The sequence below is a fragment of the Scleropages formosus genome, chromosome 16, assembly GCF_900964775.1.
Source record: "Scleropages formosus chromosome 16, fSclFor1.1, whole genome shotgun sequence".
NCBI lineage: Eukaryota > Metazoa > Chordata > Actinopteri > Osteoglossiformes > Osteoglossidae > Scleropages > Scleropages formosus.
In genome coordinates, this window is record NC_041821.1 from 10761761 (window position 1) to 10777965 (window position 16205).

General features: G+C 45.1%; 1 protein-coding gene across 2 annotated transcripts in view; it reads left to right on the forward strand.

Annotated features, from left to right (window-relative positions):
• Positions 1-14926, forward strand: part of LOC108925745 (peroxisome proliferator-activated receptor gamma coactivator 1-alpha-like) — a 185132-nt gene extending 170206 nt beyond the window's left edge. For both annotated transcript variants that reach the window (XM_029258930.1, XM_029258931.1), the window contains exons 5-13: positions 70-664; positions 2127-2172; positions 2298-2371; positions 4890-5868; positions 7727-7831; positions 9345-9465; positions 11033-11154; positions 11505-11656; positions 14605-14926. In XM_029258930.1, coding sequence (XP_029114763.1) covers positions 70-664; positions 2127-2172; positions 2298-2371; positions 4890-5868; positions 7727-7831; positions 9345-9465; positions 11033-11154; positions 11505-11656; positions 14605-14708 — 2298 coding nt within the window. In that variant the 3' untranslated portion in view covers positions 14709-14926. The remainder of the gene's footprint in view (positions 1-69; positions 665-2126; positions 2173-2297; positions 2372-4889; positions 5869-7726; positions 7832-9344; positions 9466-11032; positions 11155-11504; positions 11657-14604) is intronic.
• The last annotated feature ends 1279 nt before the right edge of the window (positions 14927-16205 follow it).

The following is a 16205-nucleotide window of genomic DNA, read 5'->3' on the forward strand; positions in this document are numbered from 1 at the left end:
GGCGCCATGGGTCATCGGGACGGAGTCCATCCAGGAGTGTTTGATGTGTTTTTGTGTGGACTCTTGCAGATGGAGAGCTCTTTGAATGGCAAGCCGAGAGGTGCCCCCCCTCCGTTGGGCAGAACCACGCGACGCCCATGTTCCGAGCTGCTCAAGTACCTCACGGCCAGTGACGACACACTCCACACCAAAGTGCAGAGGGGCAGTAGAAGCAGGGCTGGCGATGCTTCCTCTTCCTCACCCTCCTCCTCCTCCAGCTCTTCTCTTTCCTCTTTTGCATCCTCCTCATCATCAGCATCATCATTGTATAAAAAGAAGTCTTCACAGTCGTCATCGTCCTTGTCTTCATCGTCACAGCAACATGAGCAGAGGCAACATCAGCAGCAGCAGCAGCAGCAGCAGCATCAGGAACATCAACCTCAGCATCATCATTACCATCATCAGGAGCATTATCATCGTCATCATTATCAGCAGCAGCACCAGCCAGGTGAAAGTAAGGCTGCTGGCGAGGGTGGCGTGGCTGATGAGTGTGCTGGGAGGCGGAGGCGTCGCGCTCACGGGGCTGACTCTACGGGACAGTCCAAACCAACGCCACCGGCTTTTATTGCCCCGACCTTCCCTGAACTGGAATGCAGGCCACCCAGAGAAGATGGGGGCTTGCCAGGTCAGTACCCAGCCCTGGCTGCATCCGTCGCTAGGTTCATTGGCTATATACATTCTTATTCCCTCCCTTTTCGACATGCGGGTCATGCTGACAGCTGGGTGTGTGGCTCCAAGGTTGGCAGGATATCAGCTAGCAAAGGCACTAGTCACACACTTAAGCAGATCACGGTGAAGGTCCAAAAAAGGGGAGGGCCAGGGCGCCCAATACCTAGGTTGCTGACTGCAGACAGGCTGAAGCAAGCCTCCATTCACCCTGGATGTCCCAGCCCGATCCCTCCCTCCCTGCCCAGCACGAGTTTTTCTGCAGGAGTCACCTCCCTTCACCTCCCAAGCCACTCTAGTGAGAGGAAAGAAGGGTTTGTGCACCCTGAGCCCACTGGGCCTGCCGGACAGGCTGGATTCCCTGAGCTGGATCTCCTTCTCCCTGGAGAACTGGGCATAGGTGGGTGGGATTTTGACACGAACCAGGGGTTGGAGCTGGGTGAGATGGAGGACGTTTGCAGTGATGTCATGGGCATCCCTGAGCCAATCTCCTGGGACCCCTCGACCCCCCTCTTCCCAGATTCTGTTACCCTGGTAGGAAACTCCGTCCCCTGCATCACACCAGAGCAGCCCCCACACAGGCAGCCAGGCTGCAGGCACCCTGAGGACCAGGTCCTTCTGCTGTTAGGTAATCGCCGCTGCATCTCTGCCCTCTCTCCTTCCCCCTCGTCCCGCTTTAACCACTTCCGCGTCTCTCTCTGTACTAACCCCTGTGCTAATTTGTGTTTAAAGATCCCTTTGAAAGCAGTAAGCCAAGTGTTCCGTGGGCTCAGTTGGAAATCAGCTTTGAAATGGGCTGTGAGGAAGTGAGACAGACAGTTCCCAGTTCCACACAGCTGTAGCCCTGCAGTAGACTTTGGAGGTGGGTGGGTGCGGGTGGGGGCGGGGGTGCGGGTGCGGGTGGGCGCTGTGTTTTGATACGTTAAGGCGTTTTTAAGTCAACCAATTTCAGGCCGAATCAAGGTGAATGTTTGTGTACTTAAGATACAGGTGAACACAGCCACCGTGACAGAGGTGTTTAACTGAAATGAGGTTCCGTTGCTGCAGTTGGAGATAATGAGAGCCTCAGGCAACCACACAAGCTTTCTTGACTTCTTTCTTCTGCTGCTTTGGTCCTGTGCATGCAAAACTACTTTCAAAGTGTTCTGGTTGGATGCTGGCAAATAATACTGTTCCATGATATTTTCTTCTACTACGTGCTACTGATTCCAAAACATGTGAATCGACAGTGACTGAGTGACAGGGTCTAGATGTTCGGACCATTGTTTGTGAAGGACTGTGGAAAATGTGTAGCTTTAACTGCTCGGTATGCAGCATATTTGCATTTTGTTAATGATCACATTTTTCAGATTTTAGATGTGGTCTTGCTATTCTGTTGTGATCTAGTTAAATAATTACCTGTGCAACTTTGTGTTCTGCAGCAAAACCAACCACCTTGCCATTGCCTTTGACCCCAGAGTCTCCAAAGTGAGTGCCTTTTTTTTTTAAAAAAGGAAAAAAAAATCACTCTAATCAAATAGATATCAAATGACATTTACTTGCATTTATAATCATTGAAAAACCAAGGTCCTGATGTTAACGTTTTGTTTCAGTGACCACAAGGAATCCCCCTTTGAGAACAAAACCATCGACCGAGCACTGAGTGTGGAGCTGTCTGGAACTCCAGGTAAGAAGGCTGATGTTCAGTAGCCCTATCGATATCACATGCCATCCCATTGATTGCCCATAGTAAGGAATCGATGGAATATGTATTCAGGCTCTGAAAGCCTTGGAGCATAGATCATCCTGTCTTCTGTAAATGAGAAATCAGTTTTCTAGGCCAGAGTCCAATAAGGGATGAAATAGCCATGCTGCTTTGTCCCTAAAGGGCAATAAATGCCTGGGGTTCAAGGTGAAAGAGCACTGGGGGTGTTTTGGGAAACGCTGTCTTCACCCCTCTTACGACATGAACAGAAGGTTTCTGTACTTTCCTCTCTTAATCCCGTTGCACTTTGACTGAAATGCTCATTTACTTGATAAATCATGGCAAGGCAATGAAGCATTATTATTGGTTTAATTGGCATTTGCCATTATTTAGTGTACTGATATTATCTGTGCAATTTGTCTTGCAAATAAAGGTCATTAATGAAGTTGGTCCAATTTTAGGTAATTAAAGGAAAAAAAATACTATAAAAAGTAATTTAAACCTGAAGTAGAAAGGAGCCAAATCATGCATCTCTCTGCTGTACCCATATTAAATTTATAAGAACAGGCTGTCCGCTGTTAATTTACTAACGGGAGAAGTTTTAGTATTTTACAGCGTTAGATTACTTACAACAATTTACTCATTTATAGGTTTGGGTATCCTTTCTTTACTGGAGCAATTTAGAGTAAGTACCTTGTTCAAGAGCACTACAGATGGAGGCGGGATTCGAACCAGCAACCTTCAGATCCGAAGGCAGCAGTGTAGATATTATGCTACCTGCTGCCCCTGCCTTTCCGTCCTTTTTTTTCTTTGAGTCAGAATTAAGTAGCATCCAAAATTTCACACATTTTTTGCATCAGCCTTTCAAGGACATGTGTGTTTCTGCTGCAATACGTATGTATGGTGCGGGTGGATTGCGGTCACACGCATTCACTTGAGCAACAGGATCATCTTTAATTACAATCTCTTTATTTATTCAGCTCTCTAGCCCAGTGGACCTATCACAAAATATAAATAAATATAAAAACATAAATACCTAGTGTGCCAATCACAGTAATCATGCTAAATCCCTTGAATTTATATCCCTGATTCATCCATAGTTAATAAGGGTATACCCTGTCACTCACCCTGATTTAAGGTTTATAGGATTACATGCTACAAAAAAGTCATTTCAAAATAAAACCCATAGAGATCAAGCCTTTCAACTTTCAGATTAGGTTGTCCAGTGCCTTAACCAGCTCACTCTGAACCTTAAATGAAAGAATTGCTCTACATGCTTTGAGTTAATGTGTTGTGAAGGGACCTGTGCAGGTTTTCCAGTGGAAATCTGTTAAATTGCATTAATTGTAAGTCAGGCTCAGGAATGCTGGAAAAACGTAAGCATCCCGTGTATTGCGGAGGACCCGCTGTTAATGGGACTTTCCATCAGGAGGGCAGTGGTTTAGTTTGTGTGTTTGTATTGATTGTTTATCTCCGCATCAAACAGAGCTGACCCTCAGTGGAGGAATATGATGACTGTGCATGCTTTTTCTAAAGCCCCTACGTGCCACAGTATGGCCATGTTGCCCCTCAACCCTACACACTGCGAAAGGGCATCTGCCCGTCCTAGGCGTTGGAAGGTGATGATGCAAAAGTATCTACAGACTTGATATTAAGCCTTTTGAGGTTGTCAGTAAGTTGCTAAATGGGACTTCATGTATTTGTTAGTAGCAGTCAAAAATTTTAGTACACCTTATCAATATCTTTATGGGATCAAGTAGACGGAAGAGCAACCCACGAGTGTCCTACATGTGTGGGATCTGCTGGCGAAGACATGGGAGAACATGACATCTCATTTCTTGCTGAAGCCTGTTAGTAAAATATCTGATGGACAAGAAATAAGTTTTCATGAGGTGTACTTGAAGCATTTTAATTGAACTTTATAGTAGAAAGGTGCATTATTCTGCTGCTTGCCAGACTTCTTTGTGCAAAAGAACAGTACCCCAAAGAGGGTAAAAAGCAGCAGAATGACGTATATGCTATGGCAGGTGGCAGGGGCAGCCAGTCCACTTCAGCACTGTGGCCTAATCTCGGAGAAACGCACAGAACATCCGGGACGGGACGTTCTGATGGTTTCCATTGCAAGTTCACTAACAATGTCACCGTAAGCACTGAATGCAAGTTTTCGTCGGACGTTCTTCTCCGTTGGTGACAGCTGGCCGGCGTCCAAAGTGTTGTGCAGTGGAAGATCTGGCGTTTGCAGGGATAGCAGCGGGGCAGGGACCTCGGCGTTGTTGTCTGGTTAATGTGTCGGCTTTGGCCAGGCTCAGGAAGGATTTTAGCTGCTCAGTCTTGGGCTGTTTGGAGCCTTGAGTTGACACTAAGCTTTACATTAATCGGTCAAGATTGCAAAAAAATCTGGATTAGAATCAGGACACATGTTCCAACCAAGCTTCAGGTAACATAACTTTGAAAAAGGTGGAAAAATTATTTTCCTGCCTTTCCCCTCCCTCCGCTCCAGGTCTGACACCACCTACGACACCCCCCCATAAAGTGAGCCAAGAGAATCCCTTCAAAGCTTCGGTGAAGAGCCAGCTGTCCTCGTGCGCTTCTGCTGCCCTGGTGGGCACGGGGGCCCACTGCAGCGGCCCAGCCCCCTGCTTCTTGGCTGTGGGTCCTGTGAGAAAAGGCCCAGAGGAGACAGAGCTCTTTGCCCAGCTCTGCAAGGTGCCGGCCCTTCCTCTTACTGTGGGGGAGGAGCGCAGGGGCAAGCGTCCCGCGCCCCGCCTCTTTGGTGACCATGACTACTGCCAGTTTGCCAGCGCCAAGCGGAACCACCCGCTCTGCTTGGGTCTAATGGACAGCAGCTTTTTGGGGTGGAGGGACTCGTTCGGGCTGCCGTCCCCCGTTTCCACCTCCTCCTTCTCGGCAGGGCAGCTACCGACGTTGACCTCCGTAGACCAGGCTCTGCCTCTTGGTGAGGTGGGCATGCAGTTCGAACAGCCCTCCCATGTCAGGTTAGCAATGGCCAGCAGGAAACCGCTCCAGGACAAAGACATCAGGGCGGAACTGAACAAGCACTTTGGTCACCCCAAACAAGCCATTTACAGTGATGGAGCGAAGGCCGTCCCCCTGGTGCCAGAGAACGGGTGCTCGGGCGAGGAGGACTACAATGATATACCAGACAGCGCGTGGCCCGGCCTGCCCCTTGAGGGTGTCTGGGATGACAGCGAGGAGGAAACCGAGCGCCTCTTCTACCCCTGGGAGGGCTCACAGCTGGACCCATTGTTTGGAGATTCCCCTTCAGGCTCTCCTTCCAGCTGCTCTCCCTCGCGGAGCTCCGTCTCTCCTTCTGTTGCCCGAGCTTCCCCATCACGCTCCTGCTGGCCCAGGTCTGCCTCGCCATCGCAGTCGCGATCTCGCTCCAGCTCGGCTTCCCATGTTCCCCGGCGACATTCCCGCTCGAGGTCCAGGTCGCCCCGCAGCTGCTCCTCCACACGGTACGAGTCTGTGTCCAGCACAGGACCCCAGCACTTAGCAACGTACAGCTGGGATTTGCAGTTTTCACCTCATACTTCAATAATGTACTATAAGGATCTGCGCAGATTTTGAATATAATAATAAGAAAAATGCACCCGAAGGTTGCGGCTTTGAACCCCACGTCTAACTGTTGTACCCTTGAATAAGGTTATTTACCCTAAACTGCTTCGGGAAAAATTACCCAGCTGTATAGATCGGTAAATAATTCTAAGTTGCTTAACATTTTAAGTTGCTTTGGAGAAAAGCATCAGATAAATGAATGAATGTAAAATGCAAATGTAAGAAACACAGGACAAAAAAAAAGGAATAAAAAGTAATGAGAAAAATAATTCATTCCACTAAAAGGAAAATGGTGCAATCAGAAAATCTTGAAGGGTTCATCCCATTAATTTATAGGAGCCACTGGGAGGTTGTGCTGAAAAAAGGTTCTGTCATTTTGTATCAGGACAAACACTTCTGCCTGTGGTATTGTTATATCGCTTATGTGGATGGACACTGAATGACTAAGTCTAATGAGCTAGATAAGTAAACTTAGTGGAGGCGTCAGCAAAAAGTCTCTAGTGGATTAATCTTCTTCCTACTAATTTTTGATGAAGCAATTCATAATACCTGGAGTCTTATTAAAAAATGCCTTTAGATAATTAATGAGGGCCCATAGTGAGTGAATATGTGCATGTGGCTTCCTTCTCCGCTGGCATCTCACCTGGGGTGTACACTGCCTAGCCAAGCGCCCTATGTTTCCGGGATAGGCTCCGGACCACCGTGGCCCCGCACCAGACCAGCAGCCGTCAACAGTGAGCGGGTGGTGAGTGAAGGAATATGCGAGCGAGTGAATAATAAAGGGGGTGAATGGATGCCTCACCCAAGTGTATTTGGAAATGTAGAAACCTTGGCACAACGCTGTGAACTACAGGCTGCATGGCCAGGAGGGAAATTTAAGGCACTTATTAGGTTTTTGATATGATGTGCTTTATATGCTGGTCAGTTCAAATTCAGTCTTAAGGTGTTTCAGTACTTTTTTGCGATGCATTTGAAATTTGAGCCTTTAAAGCTGTGAAAATAGACAGGTTCGGTGGATCAGCTGCAGCATGTGGTGGAATAACCACACCATATGCAGTATTTGCTCGCGCATTTAACAGACCCGGTGGTCAACCTTTATTTCACGGCTCCAAAAGAAACACCCTTAAGCTACAATTAGTTATTTATTTGAGCTTTTCTTATAGTGATCCATCTGCCTTTATTTTCTTTTGTGGAGAGTAGAAGAATTTCCATCCTTGCAGCCTTTGATTGGGGGGGGGGGGGGGACGATGAAACTATGAGGGCATGTCGGAGAAAAAAAATGCTGTAAAACAGAGGTATTGAGTTCATCTCGACATTGGGGGCTGGGGGCACATAAGGTAATATTTCAGGTGCGAAGTTTTGTTAGCATGGCTTTCTGCCTTTGTGGGGCTCCGCCTTGGTGTCCCACCACCAACCATCCTGTTTAGTCTGTTCAGAGGACCTGTAGCGACGATGCAGAACGTCCTCCATATCGCTTCCGTGCCAGTGCAGGATAATGAATCAAAGGCCTAGCGATGCAGATCGACAGATAAAAATATATCGGTGCGTGTCGCAAACTATGAAGCATAATGAAGCGTGATATTTGAGGTTGGAAAGTTTTCACGTTTATTATTAGGCAAGTCATATAAGCTGAGGGCGCATATGTCTGAACTTGTAAATTTTAATTACGGTGGCTAATTAACTGTACAAATAGGTTTTCTGTAAAACGTGTTGGATGTAGATTGTAATTAGCCAATGTAATTATGTGTTTCCTTACAGGACGCGCCACTTTGGGGATTCCGGTTCCTACAAGGCGAGGACTCCGAGAAGCCCACACACGCAGTGCCATTCCTCGTCCAGATCCCCTCCCACTCGGAGGCCGAGGTGCGCTTTTTTTTTTAAAAAAAAAAAAAAAAAAAAATACTCCCACATAACAGTGTGCTGTGGGTTTCCGCTGTTCAGCGCTCTTAAATCCTGGATACCGTTGAACCGGTTGAGCCAGTATTCCTTTGCATTGTGTGAGGGTTTCAGTCTGCAGTTCGTATAGCCTCTTAAATGCATGTTGGATGTGTAATTAATCGCGGTGGGGTATTGTGAAGGTGCCGCAATGGCTAGGCCTGAAAGCAACACGGAACATCTGTTTTTGGCACTCGGATCTCCCCGTGAAGGGTAAAGGATTTCTCACTCATAAGGATTGTGCAATTGGTGAAGACGGGACTGAGGCAAACGATGAGTTGCTGACAAAGTTAAGCCCAGGCTAGGTATAAATAACCCGTGTTTACAAACAGGCTGGAAATAAGGTGGAAAAGTGATTATTATTATTATTATTATTATTATTATTATTATTATAATAATAAATTGGGAATACATGTTACACAGTAAATGTGGTAAACTGGCTTCTTGCAGATTAACGTGAGCTCCTTATTCCTCTTTGGCCCATGTGTCTAATTAATTTCATAGGAATCCCTGACTGCTCTGCTGAACTCCTGAACTTCAGCATTTGGAAATCCTGGGACATGTGGGACTGTCAGATGCTCAGCTTTTATAGTGACTGAAATGTTCAAGTTGTTACAGCACAGCAGAAATTATTGTAATTTGACAAAATAGTAATAATTTTATTACTAAAATCGAAAATTAAATTGTAGTCTTGGAGATGAAAAATAAAATCCTTCCTTAATAAACGGTTTTATAATAACATTGAAGCTCGCTCTGCCACCTTAGAAATAATGAAAACGTTGCATGACACACTGCTGCCCCTTTGAAACTTTATAGCTAACGTTTTCTATGAAACAAACTGTGGCTCTGCACGAGAAACGGAATTATCACTTTTCCCCTTTTCAGCTTCAGTCTTGAATACGTTTAGTTTTCAGTCATTATAGTATCGATTTGTGTTCTGCACATACATAATGTTCACACACGGGGAGTCGGAGCCTAACACGGTGAAAAGCTGGAGGGGGGAAGGGACACACCCAGGACAGGACACCCGTCCATTGCAAGGCACCCCAAGGGGGACTTGAACCCCAGACCCACCGGAGAGCAGGACCAGGGCCAACCCACTGCGCCACCGCACCCCCCCAATGTTCACACCCACGTATCATAATTATGTACAATAATTTATTTATATATTTGAAGTTTATTTTACCTTCTTCATGATTTCCATGTCCTTGTATCAATGATATAAAAAAATTTTCTTGTTTTATTAATTTAGATCTAGAAATCTAAGTTGGTTGTTTTTTTTTTTCTCCCCCCCTGGGGTGCCAAAAACGCCAGTGCCGGCCCTCTCCTGAGGACGTACCAGTTTTGTGTGTGCGTATGTGTGCACCTGCTGTAGCTTTATAAAGACAGGCGTCGCTTGACAAGCTAGAGGCGCTTTCCCTAACGCACCTGCCCTTGCCAGGTACGACAGCTATGAGGAATACCAGGACGAGCGACTGAAGAAAGAAGAGCACGGGCAGAGCTGCGAGAAGCAGGAGGGCGAAACGGCCGAGCAGAGGGAGAAGCAGAGGCAGAAAGCAATCGTGAGTACCGTGCCCTCTCCACCCCCACCACCCACCACCCACCGGAACCGTCCCGGGCCTTTTTAGCAGAGCCCAGAGCTGGCCCTTCGGGACCCCGAGCCTGAAAAAACACCGAGTTCAGGCTCTCGGCGGCGAGGCAGCACGCGCAAAGCGACGTGCTGAATTATTCAGGCAGCGCACTCTGCTTTTTATTGTAAGCCTCGGCGTTATTAGTCCGGGAGCAACGTCAGGTGGCCTCGGCCGCGCTATCGGTCACCGTGTAATGTGCAAAAACTGTCCTGATGTCGAACGCGTTGGGAGAAGCCTCGTTCTGTTAAACCGAGGACGTAAAGACAAACTGCTACGTTCCAGCACAAATTCTAGCGCTCGTTACATAATGTGTTTATTCGCAGTCGTGTGTCAAATGGACACTTTACTCGCCGGGTGACACATTGGGGGTAACTGGTGACGGGAAAAGATGGATTTAAGCGAAGATCAGGGATCTATGACGTGGAGTCTGCTCTCCACTGTGACACTCTGAAAAGGCTATGGAAAAAGTAAAAGAACTCAAGCCAAGCATAATACTATGGTAATTTAGTATATACTAACACATATTATTTTCTGTGTATTTTATATACTATATATATATAATATATGTATATTTTTTTAAGAGGTTGTTCATTGTGTACCTTATGCATTTCTCTTAAACCGTCCCGATAAATAATTCAAATTTTAATAATGTCTAGGATATTCTTTTGGAATCAGTGCTCTAAGTTGTCAGTCATATGTAATTGAGTTCTGCAGGAAAAACACATTTTTCGACTTCTCCGCTCACGTTTACACGCAACTCCAGTGCCTGAAAACACCGATGGAACAGTGTTATCTGAATTTTTATTTGCTCCAGAAACCTTTAGATTTCCATGTTATTTTTCCCTAGATGTTTGTTTGAGCCTCTCGAGTTTTTAATTTAATTTTTTCCCCTTCAAGCAGTGAGAGGATATATTCAGTTGGCCAGAAGGAGTTTTCTTATTTTTTTTTTTTTTTTATATGGGGAGCAGGGCTTGAAGTGGGTGTGGAGGGTAAAGGGAAGGGTACTTTGTTTCAAGCTGGACTCAGTAGGGAAAGATGTGTAAGTCCCTGTTGTGTGTTTTTTTTTTTTTTTTTTTTTTTTCTTTTTTTTTTTGCCTCCCACTTTTAGCGAGTCTATCTGCAGCGTTGGTGAGTCATTCCAGAACGGCAGACTTACACTCGTGCTGAAAGTGCACTCCACACTGCGGTCTCCCCGAGCCTCTCGGCATGGGGCCGCGTGGCTTAGCGCTCGGTTGGGTGGGCGGGGCAGCCGGGGCTGAGGAGTGCGTACACGGTGTGTCCGTCCTCTCGGTCTGAGCCCGATCCCCCCTCCGCGGCCCAGCTGCGTTTCACTGCGTCTGTGTATGAGGTGCACAGCAGACCACAAAGGCTGGGAGACCCCAGCAGCGCAGACCTGTCCCTTTAAACGGAGCCACTGCAGCAAACCTGCTCCGTGAAGAAGCCGCCTGGAGGCAAGTGTCCTCTCCTGACTTGTCTTGCCTTGCTGTCCTACGGCCAGGAGGAGAGGCGCGTGGTGTACGTGGGGAGACTCCGGTCGGACATCACCTGGGCGGAGCTCAAGCGCCGCTTTGAAGTCTTTGGCGAAATGGAGGAGTGCACCGTCAACTTGAGAGAGGACGGGTAAGACCCCCGGGGGAGGTGTGAGAAATTGCCCTGCGTGTTAAGCAGTAAAAGCAATCATCCCGGGTCACTCATCTGAATTCCTCTCACTGGCTCTCGATTAACTGAGGATGGAAGCTTTCTTTCGTTCTTTCTTTCTTTCTTTCTTTTTCTTTGAGGCATATTTATTTTCCCTGCCTTTGTGCGAGAGACTGAAATTGTAAGGCAGATTGAGCATCGGGGGCTTCGCCGACTTGCGTGCCCTCGACGGCGCGCCACTTTGAAGAGACGCGTGACGATCGGTTTAATTTCCTAGATGCAAGGATAGCTTTGTAGAGTTCCTCAGCAAAGGCTTCTCTGTGTCTGTTCAGGGACAATTTTGGCTTCATCACCTACCGCTACACTTGCGATGCCGTGGCAGCCCTTGAAAACGGACACACCCTGCGCAGATCTAAGGAGCCTCATTTTGAGCTGTGCTTCGGCGGACAAAAGCACTTCTGCAAAGAAAATTACACAGACCTGGGTAAGGGGCCGTTTCGGATGTTTCGCCGTTTCCAGCTGTGTGCCACGAAACGCGGATGAGCTCTGGACGAGGACATGATGGATACCCGGGGCAGTTCTGCACAACACGCGTGGTTTAGGGTGATTGCCATTGTGCCTTCCTGATTAAGCCCGTTTTGGGGTGTGGATGTGGGTGGCACCATGGCATAGCAGGTCGCACGGGAGGCTCACAGCTTCTGGGATGTGGGTTCGGATGTGGGTTCGAATGCAGCTCAGTCTTGTTTTGAGTTTGCGTGCTCTCCCTGCGTTCTCATTGGCTTACCTCCAGGTGCTCTGGTTTCCTGCCCCAATCCAAAGACAATGTGTTTCACGCCGACTGGTCCATAATGTGTTCGTGTGAGTGAATGAGTGTGTGTGACTGTCCTGTGATGGACTGGCATCAGGTCCAGGCTCATGCCCTATGCTTTTGGGATAAGCAACCTCTGCCACCGTGCACTTCTCAAGCGGTTGCTGATGATGCACAGATACTATCAGCAAAGCCACTCTTGAGGGTTAAAACTCAGCTGCACACACTCGTTTAGGCTCAACCCAGGAGTTGTACTGCTTTCTGAGAGAAGCCGCCTTCGGTGCTCAGTAAGTTCTGCACCGCCACAACCCTGGATTGAAGAAGCACTTGATGAAAATATGAAAAAATATGCGTAAATAGAAAGTCCAGGTGTATTTTCATATGCGTTTAGCCGAAAGGGGCGTGTGAAGTGTGCGGTGGAAGAGGTCGTCCGGAAGTATGTATGTAATATCCACACTTCATATGTGGCATCCCTGGTGAGTTGAGATGGAGGGATGAGATGGAGGTCAAGGCTACCTTGTGTCCCTGGTGGGCCTCCATCTATTGGCACTTGTGATGTTGAGCAGATGTAAGACCTCAACCTGACCCTCACGGTACAGCTCAAGACAGGGAGGGGAAGGACAGTCAAGCCAGTGGGGACAGCTGATGGTCAGCTTGGTTTGATTCAATATTCGTACCTTTCTCTCTTCCTATAAGTGCTGTCAGAACAGTACCACAGAGTTCATGTACTTAATTTAGAAATGGATTCATCGGAGACATAGAAATGTGGGTCATTGTGGTTCTCCAGGGCGCCTGGGAAGGTAACTCCCAGATCAGGAAGGAGCCGGGGTGAATAAGCCACAGTTTGTCATTTGGCATGGATCATAAATAATTCAGTGCATTTGCAAAAGCTCGGCCTTTCACTTGTGTGTGTGTGTGTGTGTGTGTGTGTGTGTGTGTGTGTGTGTGTGTGTGTGTGTGTCTGTGTGCGAGCTGCAAGCCAAGAGTTTGGAATCACCTTTCTTAGTACTAGCTGTAACCATCTGGCATTTGGGAATCGTTTATTTTGACATCATTATTATTGTCATATTGAGGATAAACTTCTGGTGCCTTTGTTTCCCCCAGGATGTTTTATAGTGGTGCTGTCCTGGACACGGGGAGTGGAGTGGAGTGGGGGGCGGGGGGGGGCGGGGCAGTGTGGAATGTTTTGCATTTCGGGGAGGCGTGGACTGATGTGTGATCGCTGCCTGGTGTCGCTGTGTGTGATTCGGGCTTCAGACCTCTTTGCCAGTTGCTAGTGACACCCCATCTTTAAGTAATAGTGAAAAAGGCCAGGGGCTCTTGTGCAAATGTCCAGGGCAGTAGTGCAATGGGCCTGTGAGCGAAGACCCTGCAGTGGGGCAAGTGGCAGTGGACTGCAGCTTGGTCACCGCTCTTTGGCGTGTTTTTGGCATACTTTTGTCTCCTCTCTGTCTCCTTGTCTAGCCAACACTGCCAAAACTTAAGCTCACGCTGTGTATTTAGCCGTTATTTATTTGCGTACGTAATTTTCTTACAACGACAGCATTCATCTTGGATGTTCTTTGGCCATCGCTGAATGCTGCACAAACTCGGGCAGAAATGCCTTTGGGATTCTTAGCGCTGTTTATTAAAATATTTTCAGCCAAAAAAAGTAAGTGCATGTGTTTCAGTCCCTGCGCTCGACCTGGCAGAGCAGTGGACTTCAGCCCTCGGGTAAACACTGCTTGAGCACTACTGCCTGCTGGAAATAGCTCTTTTATTATCATTATTACTTATTGTTATTATAGTATCATATAATAATAGTAATAATATTTCATATTGCATGTTCTCCTCTATTACTGGTAATATTAGTAATAGTAAGTATTAGTAATATTTCATATTATTACAATGTGATGATGACAACAACAAAAATACTGTAATAATACTTACCCGACATATTCTGTGCTGAATTACAAACATTGTCCTGTTAAGATGACCAAAGAACAGCTGCAGCCTGGGTAATTTCTCAACTTAATTGCAAATTTAAGTACAGATATCACCCTGAAAAGCCTTAAATGTTTCACACGGACCATAAAACGGCACTGATTCAACATATCCTTGATTGTCCCCTGAAGAGTCCAGCAGAGACGAGTCCTGACCTGGAATATAAACATTTGTTATATATAGTCATCAGCATAAAGTTACTCCTAAAGGTGTAATATGAAGACATAGACACCTAAATGATGTTGCAGTGGTGCAGTCTGAAAGAAATAAAAAAGATAAAAGTGCCAGATTAGGATGCATATTGTGTTTTTGTATTGGTTGGCAAAGCTGTTCTGCATTTGGCAAGTTTTATTCGGGTTTGAAGACATATTATTGCCTTAGGAAGGAAAACAATGCATTTTTAATTAAAACGTACATTTAGGGACAAATCTATTAACCTTAAGTTTTCCAAACAATTTTCAGAAGAAGATTTAATTTATTTTTATGGAATATTTTTGATGTCCTCTTCTCTGGGTGATCATGTGAAAATGAAAGTGCCGCCGCTGTACACGGTGGGAGCGGTGGGTGCTGAGGTGGAGCAGTCGAGCCGCCGTGGGTGCGGACACGCTTGGGCTCAGTCGTGTGCTTACGTGTCTTTGCAGATGCCCACTGCGAAGACTTTGACCCGGCGTCCGCTAAGAGCAAGTATGACACCATGGACTTCGACAGCTTACTGCAGGAAGCGCAGAGCAGCCTGAGAAGGTAACATGTGACATTCAGATCACATGGGAAAGAGAGGGAAGAGAAAACCCATATATAAAACAAAGTTTACATGAACTCAGCTGCTGAAGAGTCAAGAAGCAATGTTATCAACTGGCAAACTGATAGATTTATTGCACATATGAACGTACAGGCCTGATCTCTTATAGAAGGAACATAATCAAAATGCTAATCATGTTTGTTCCAAAAAAATGACATGCAGCTCGTTCAGTTCTTTCTTTTGTTGTGTTTTTGTGGAGTTTCTATCTAATGTTTGTATGTAGTGTTACAGTTAGTGTAGGGGGTTAAAAAAACAAATATATATATAAATAAATAAATAAATAAAATATATATATATATATATATGGGGTGTTTGAAATACTATTGTTGTCTATTTGATGAAAATATAGTTGTGTATTTGGAAAATTACATAAGTTAAGACTATTTTTTATTTTGTGTACATATCAAACAAAGTTCTTTATTTGTTACAGCTATGCACTGTAAAATGCAGCCTTTGTAAAAGATTTTCTTAAATAAGAATGTTGATCTGTAGTTATTACAATAAAGTTAAAGGTATTATTCACCTACACAAAGTTCAGATGATGTGATATGATTGTAAAAAAAAAAGTGTATTGAATTGAGGTGATTTTCTTTTTTTTTTTCCTCAAAAGGGGGTGCTGAAAATATTTTTTAAATTTTATTTTGGTGAAAAGCTGTTGTTACAGATGTCTATTAGACTTTGTATAGTTTTATGTTTTTTAAAATACCCCATTCTGTTTTTTCCATATATAGCTTATGTAAATGCATTTTTACATTTTTTAATGATTCTATACATGAACCTCAAAGCTCTGTCAGAAATTTAATTTAACTCAGTTTAAAATAATCAACATCACTAAAATTTCTTACGCAGGAAACCGAATTACTTTGTATTTCATAACTGACTTACCTCCTTTTTGGCAATCCATGTTTACTTGTTTGCTTTTCCCCATAAATCTATTAATGTATGTAATTAAAAAAAAATATTTGTTATCTTCACACAAGGGGTGGCCTACTAATTTAGGAGACTATTTATTTGCTTATTATATTGTATTATTGTAATGGTGGAAGTATACAATGGTATACATGGAAAAAATAGTATTTTCTATGACTTTCAGAAAGAAAAAAACAGATCATTCAAGTCTCGTCAACAAAGAACCCTCATCAAAATGCTGCTTCTAAATTTATCTATACGTTCTTTCACAATATCTCTCAGCTTTAAACATTTTTTGACTTCCATATGTCTTCATTTATAAATAAGAATTCATAAAGCAATAAAATTATTTAACATTTTTTTCCCACCACTTTTGAATCTTGGAATACTTATACTGTCTGCCCTTACATTTCATTATATCAATGCCAAACAAAGGTTTACATTTTACTTTCCAATTTTTGTAATTTTTTAAAAATCTGTTCGGATTCCTGGAAACAGTTTAGAAATTGACATAATTGTGAAAAGAGTAATTGA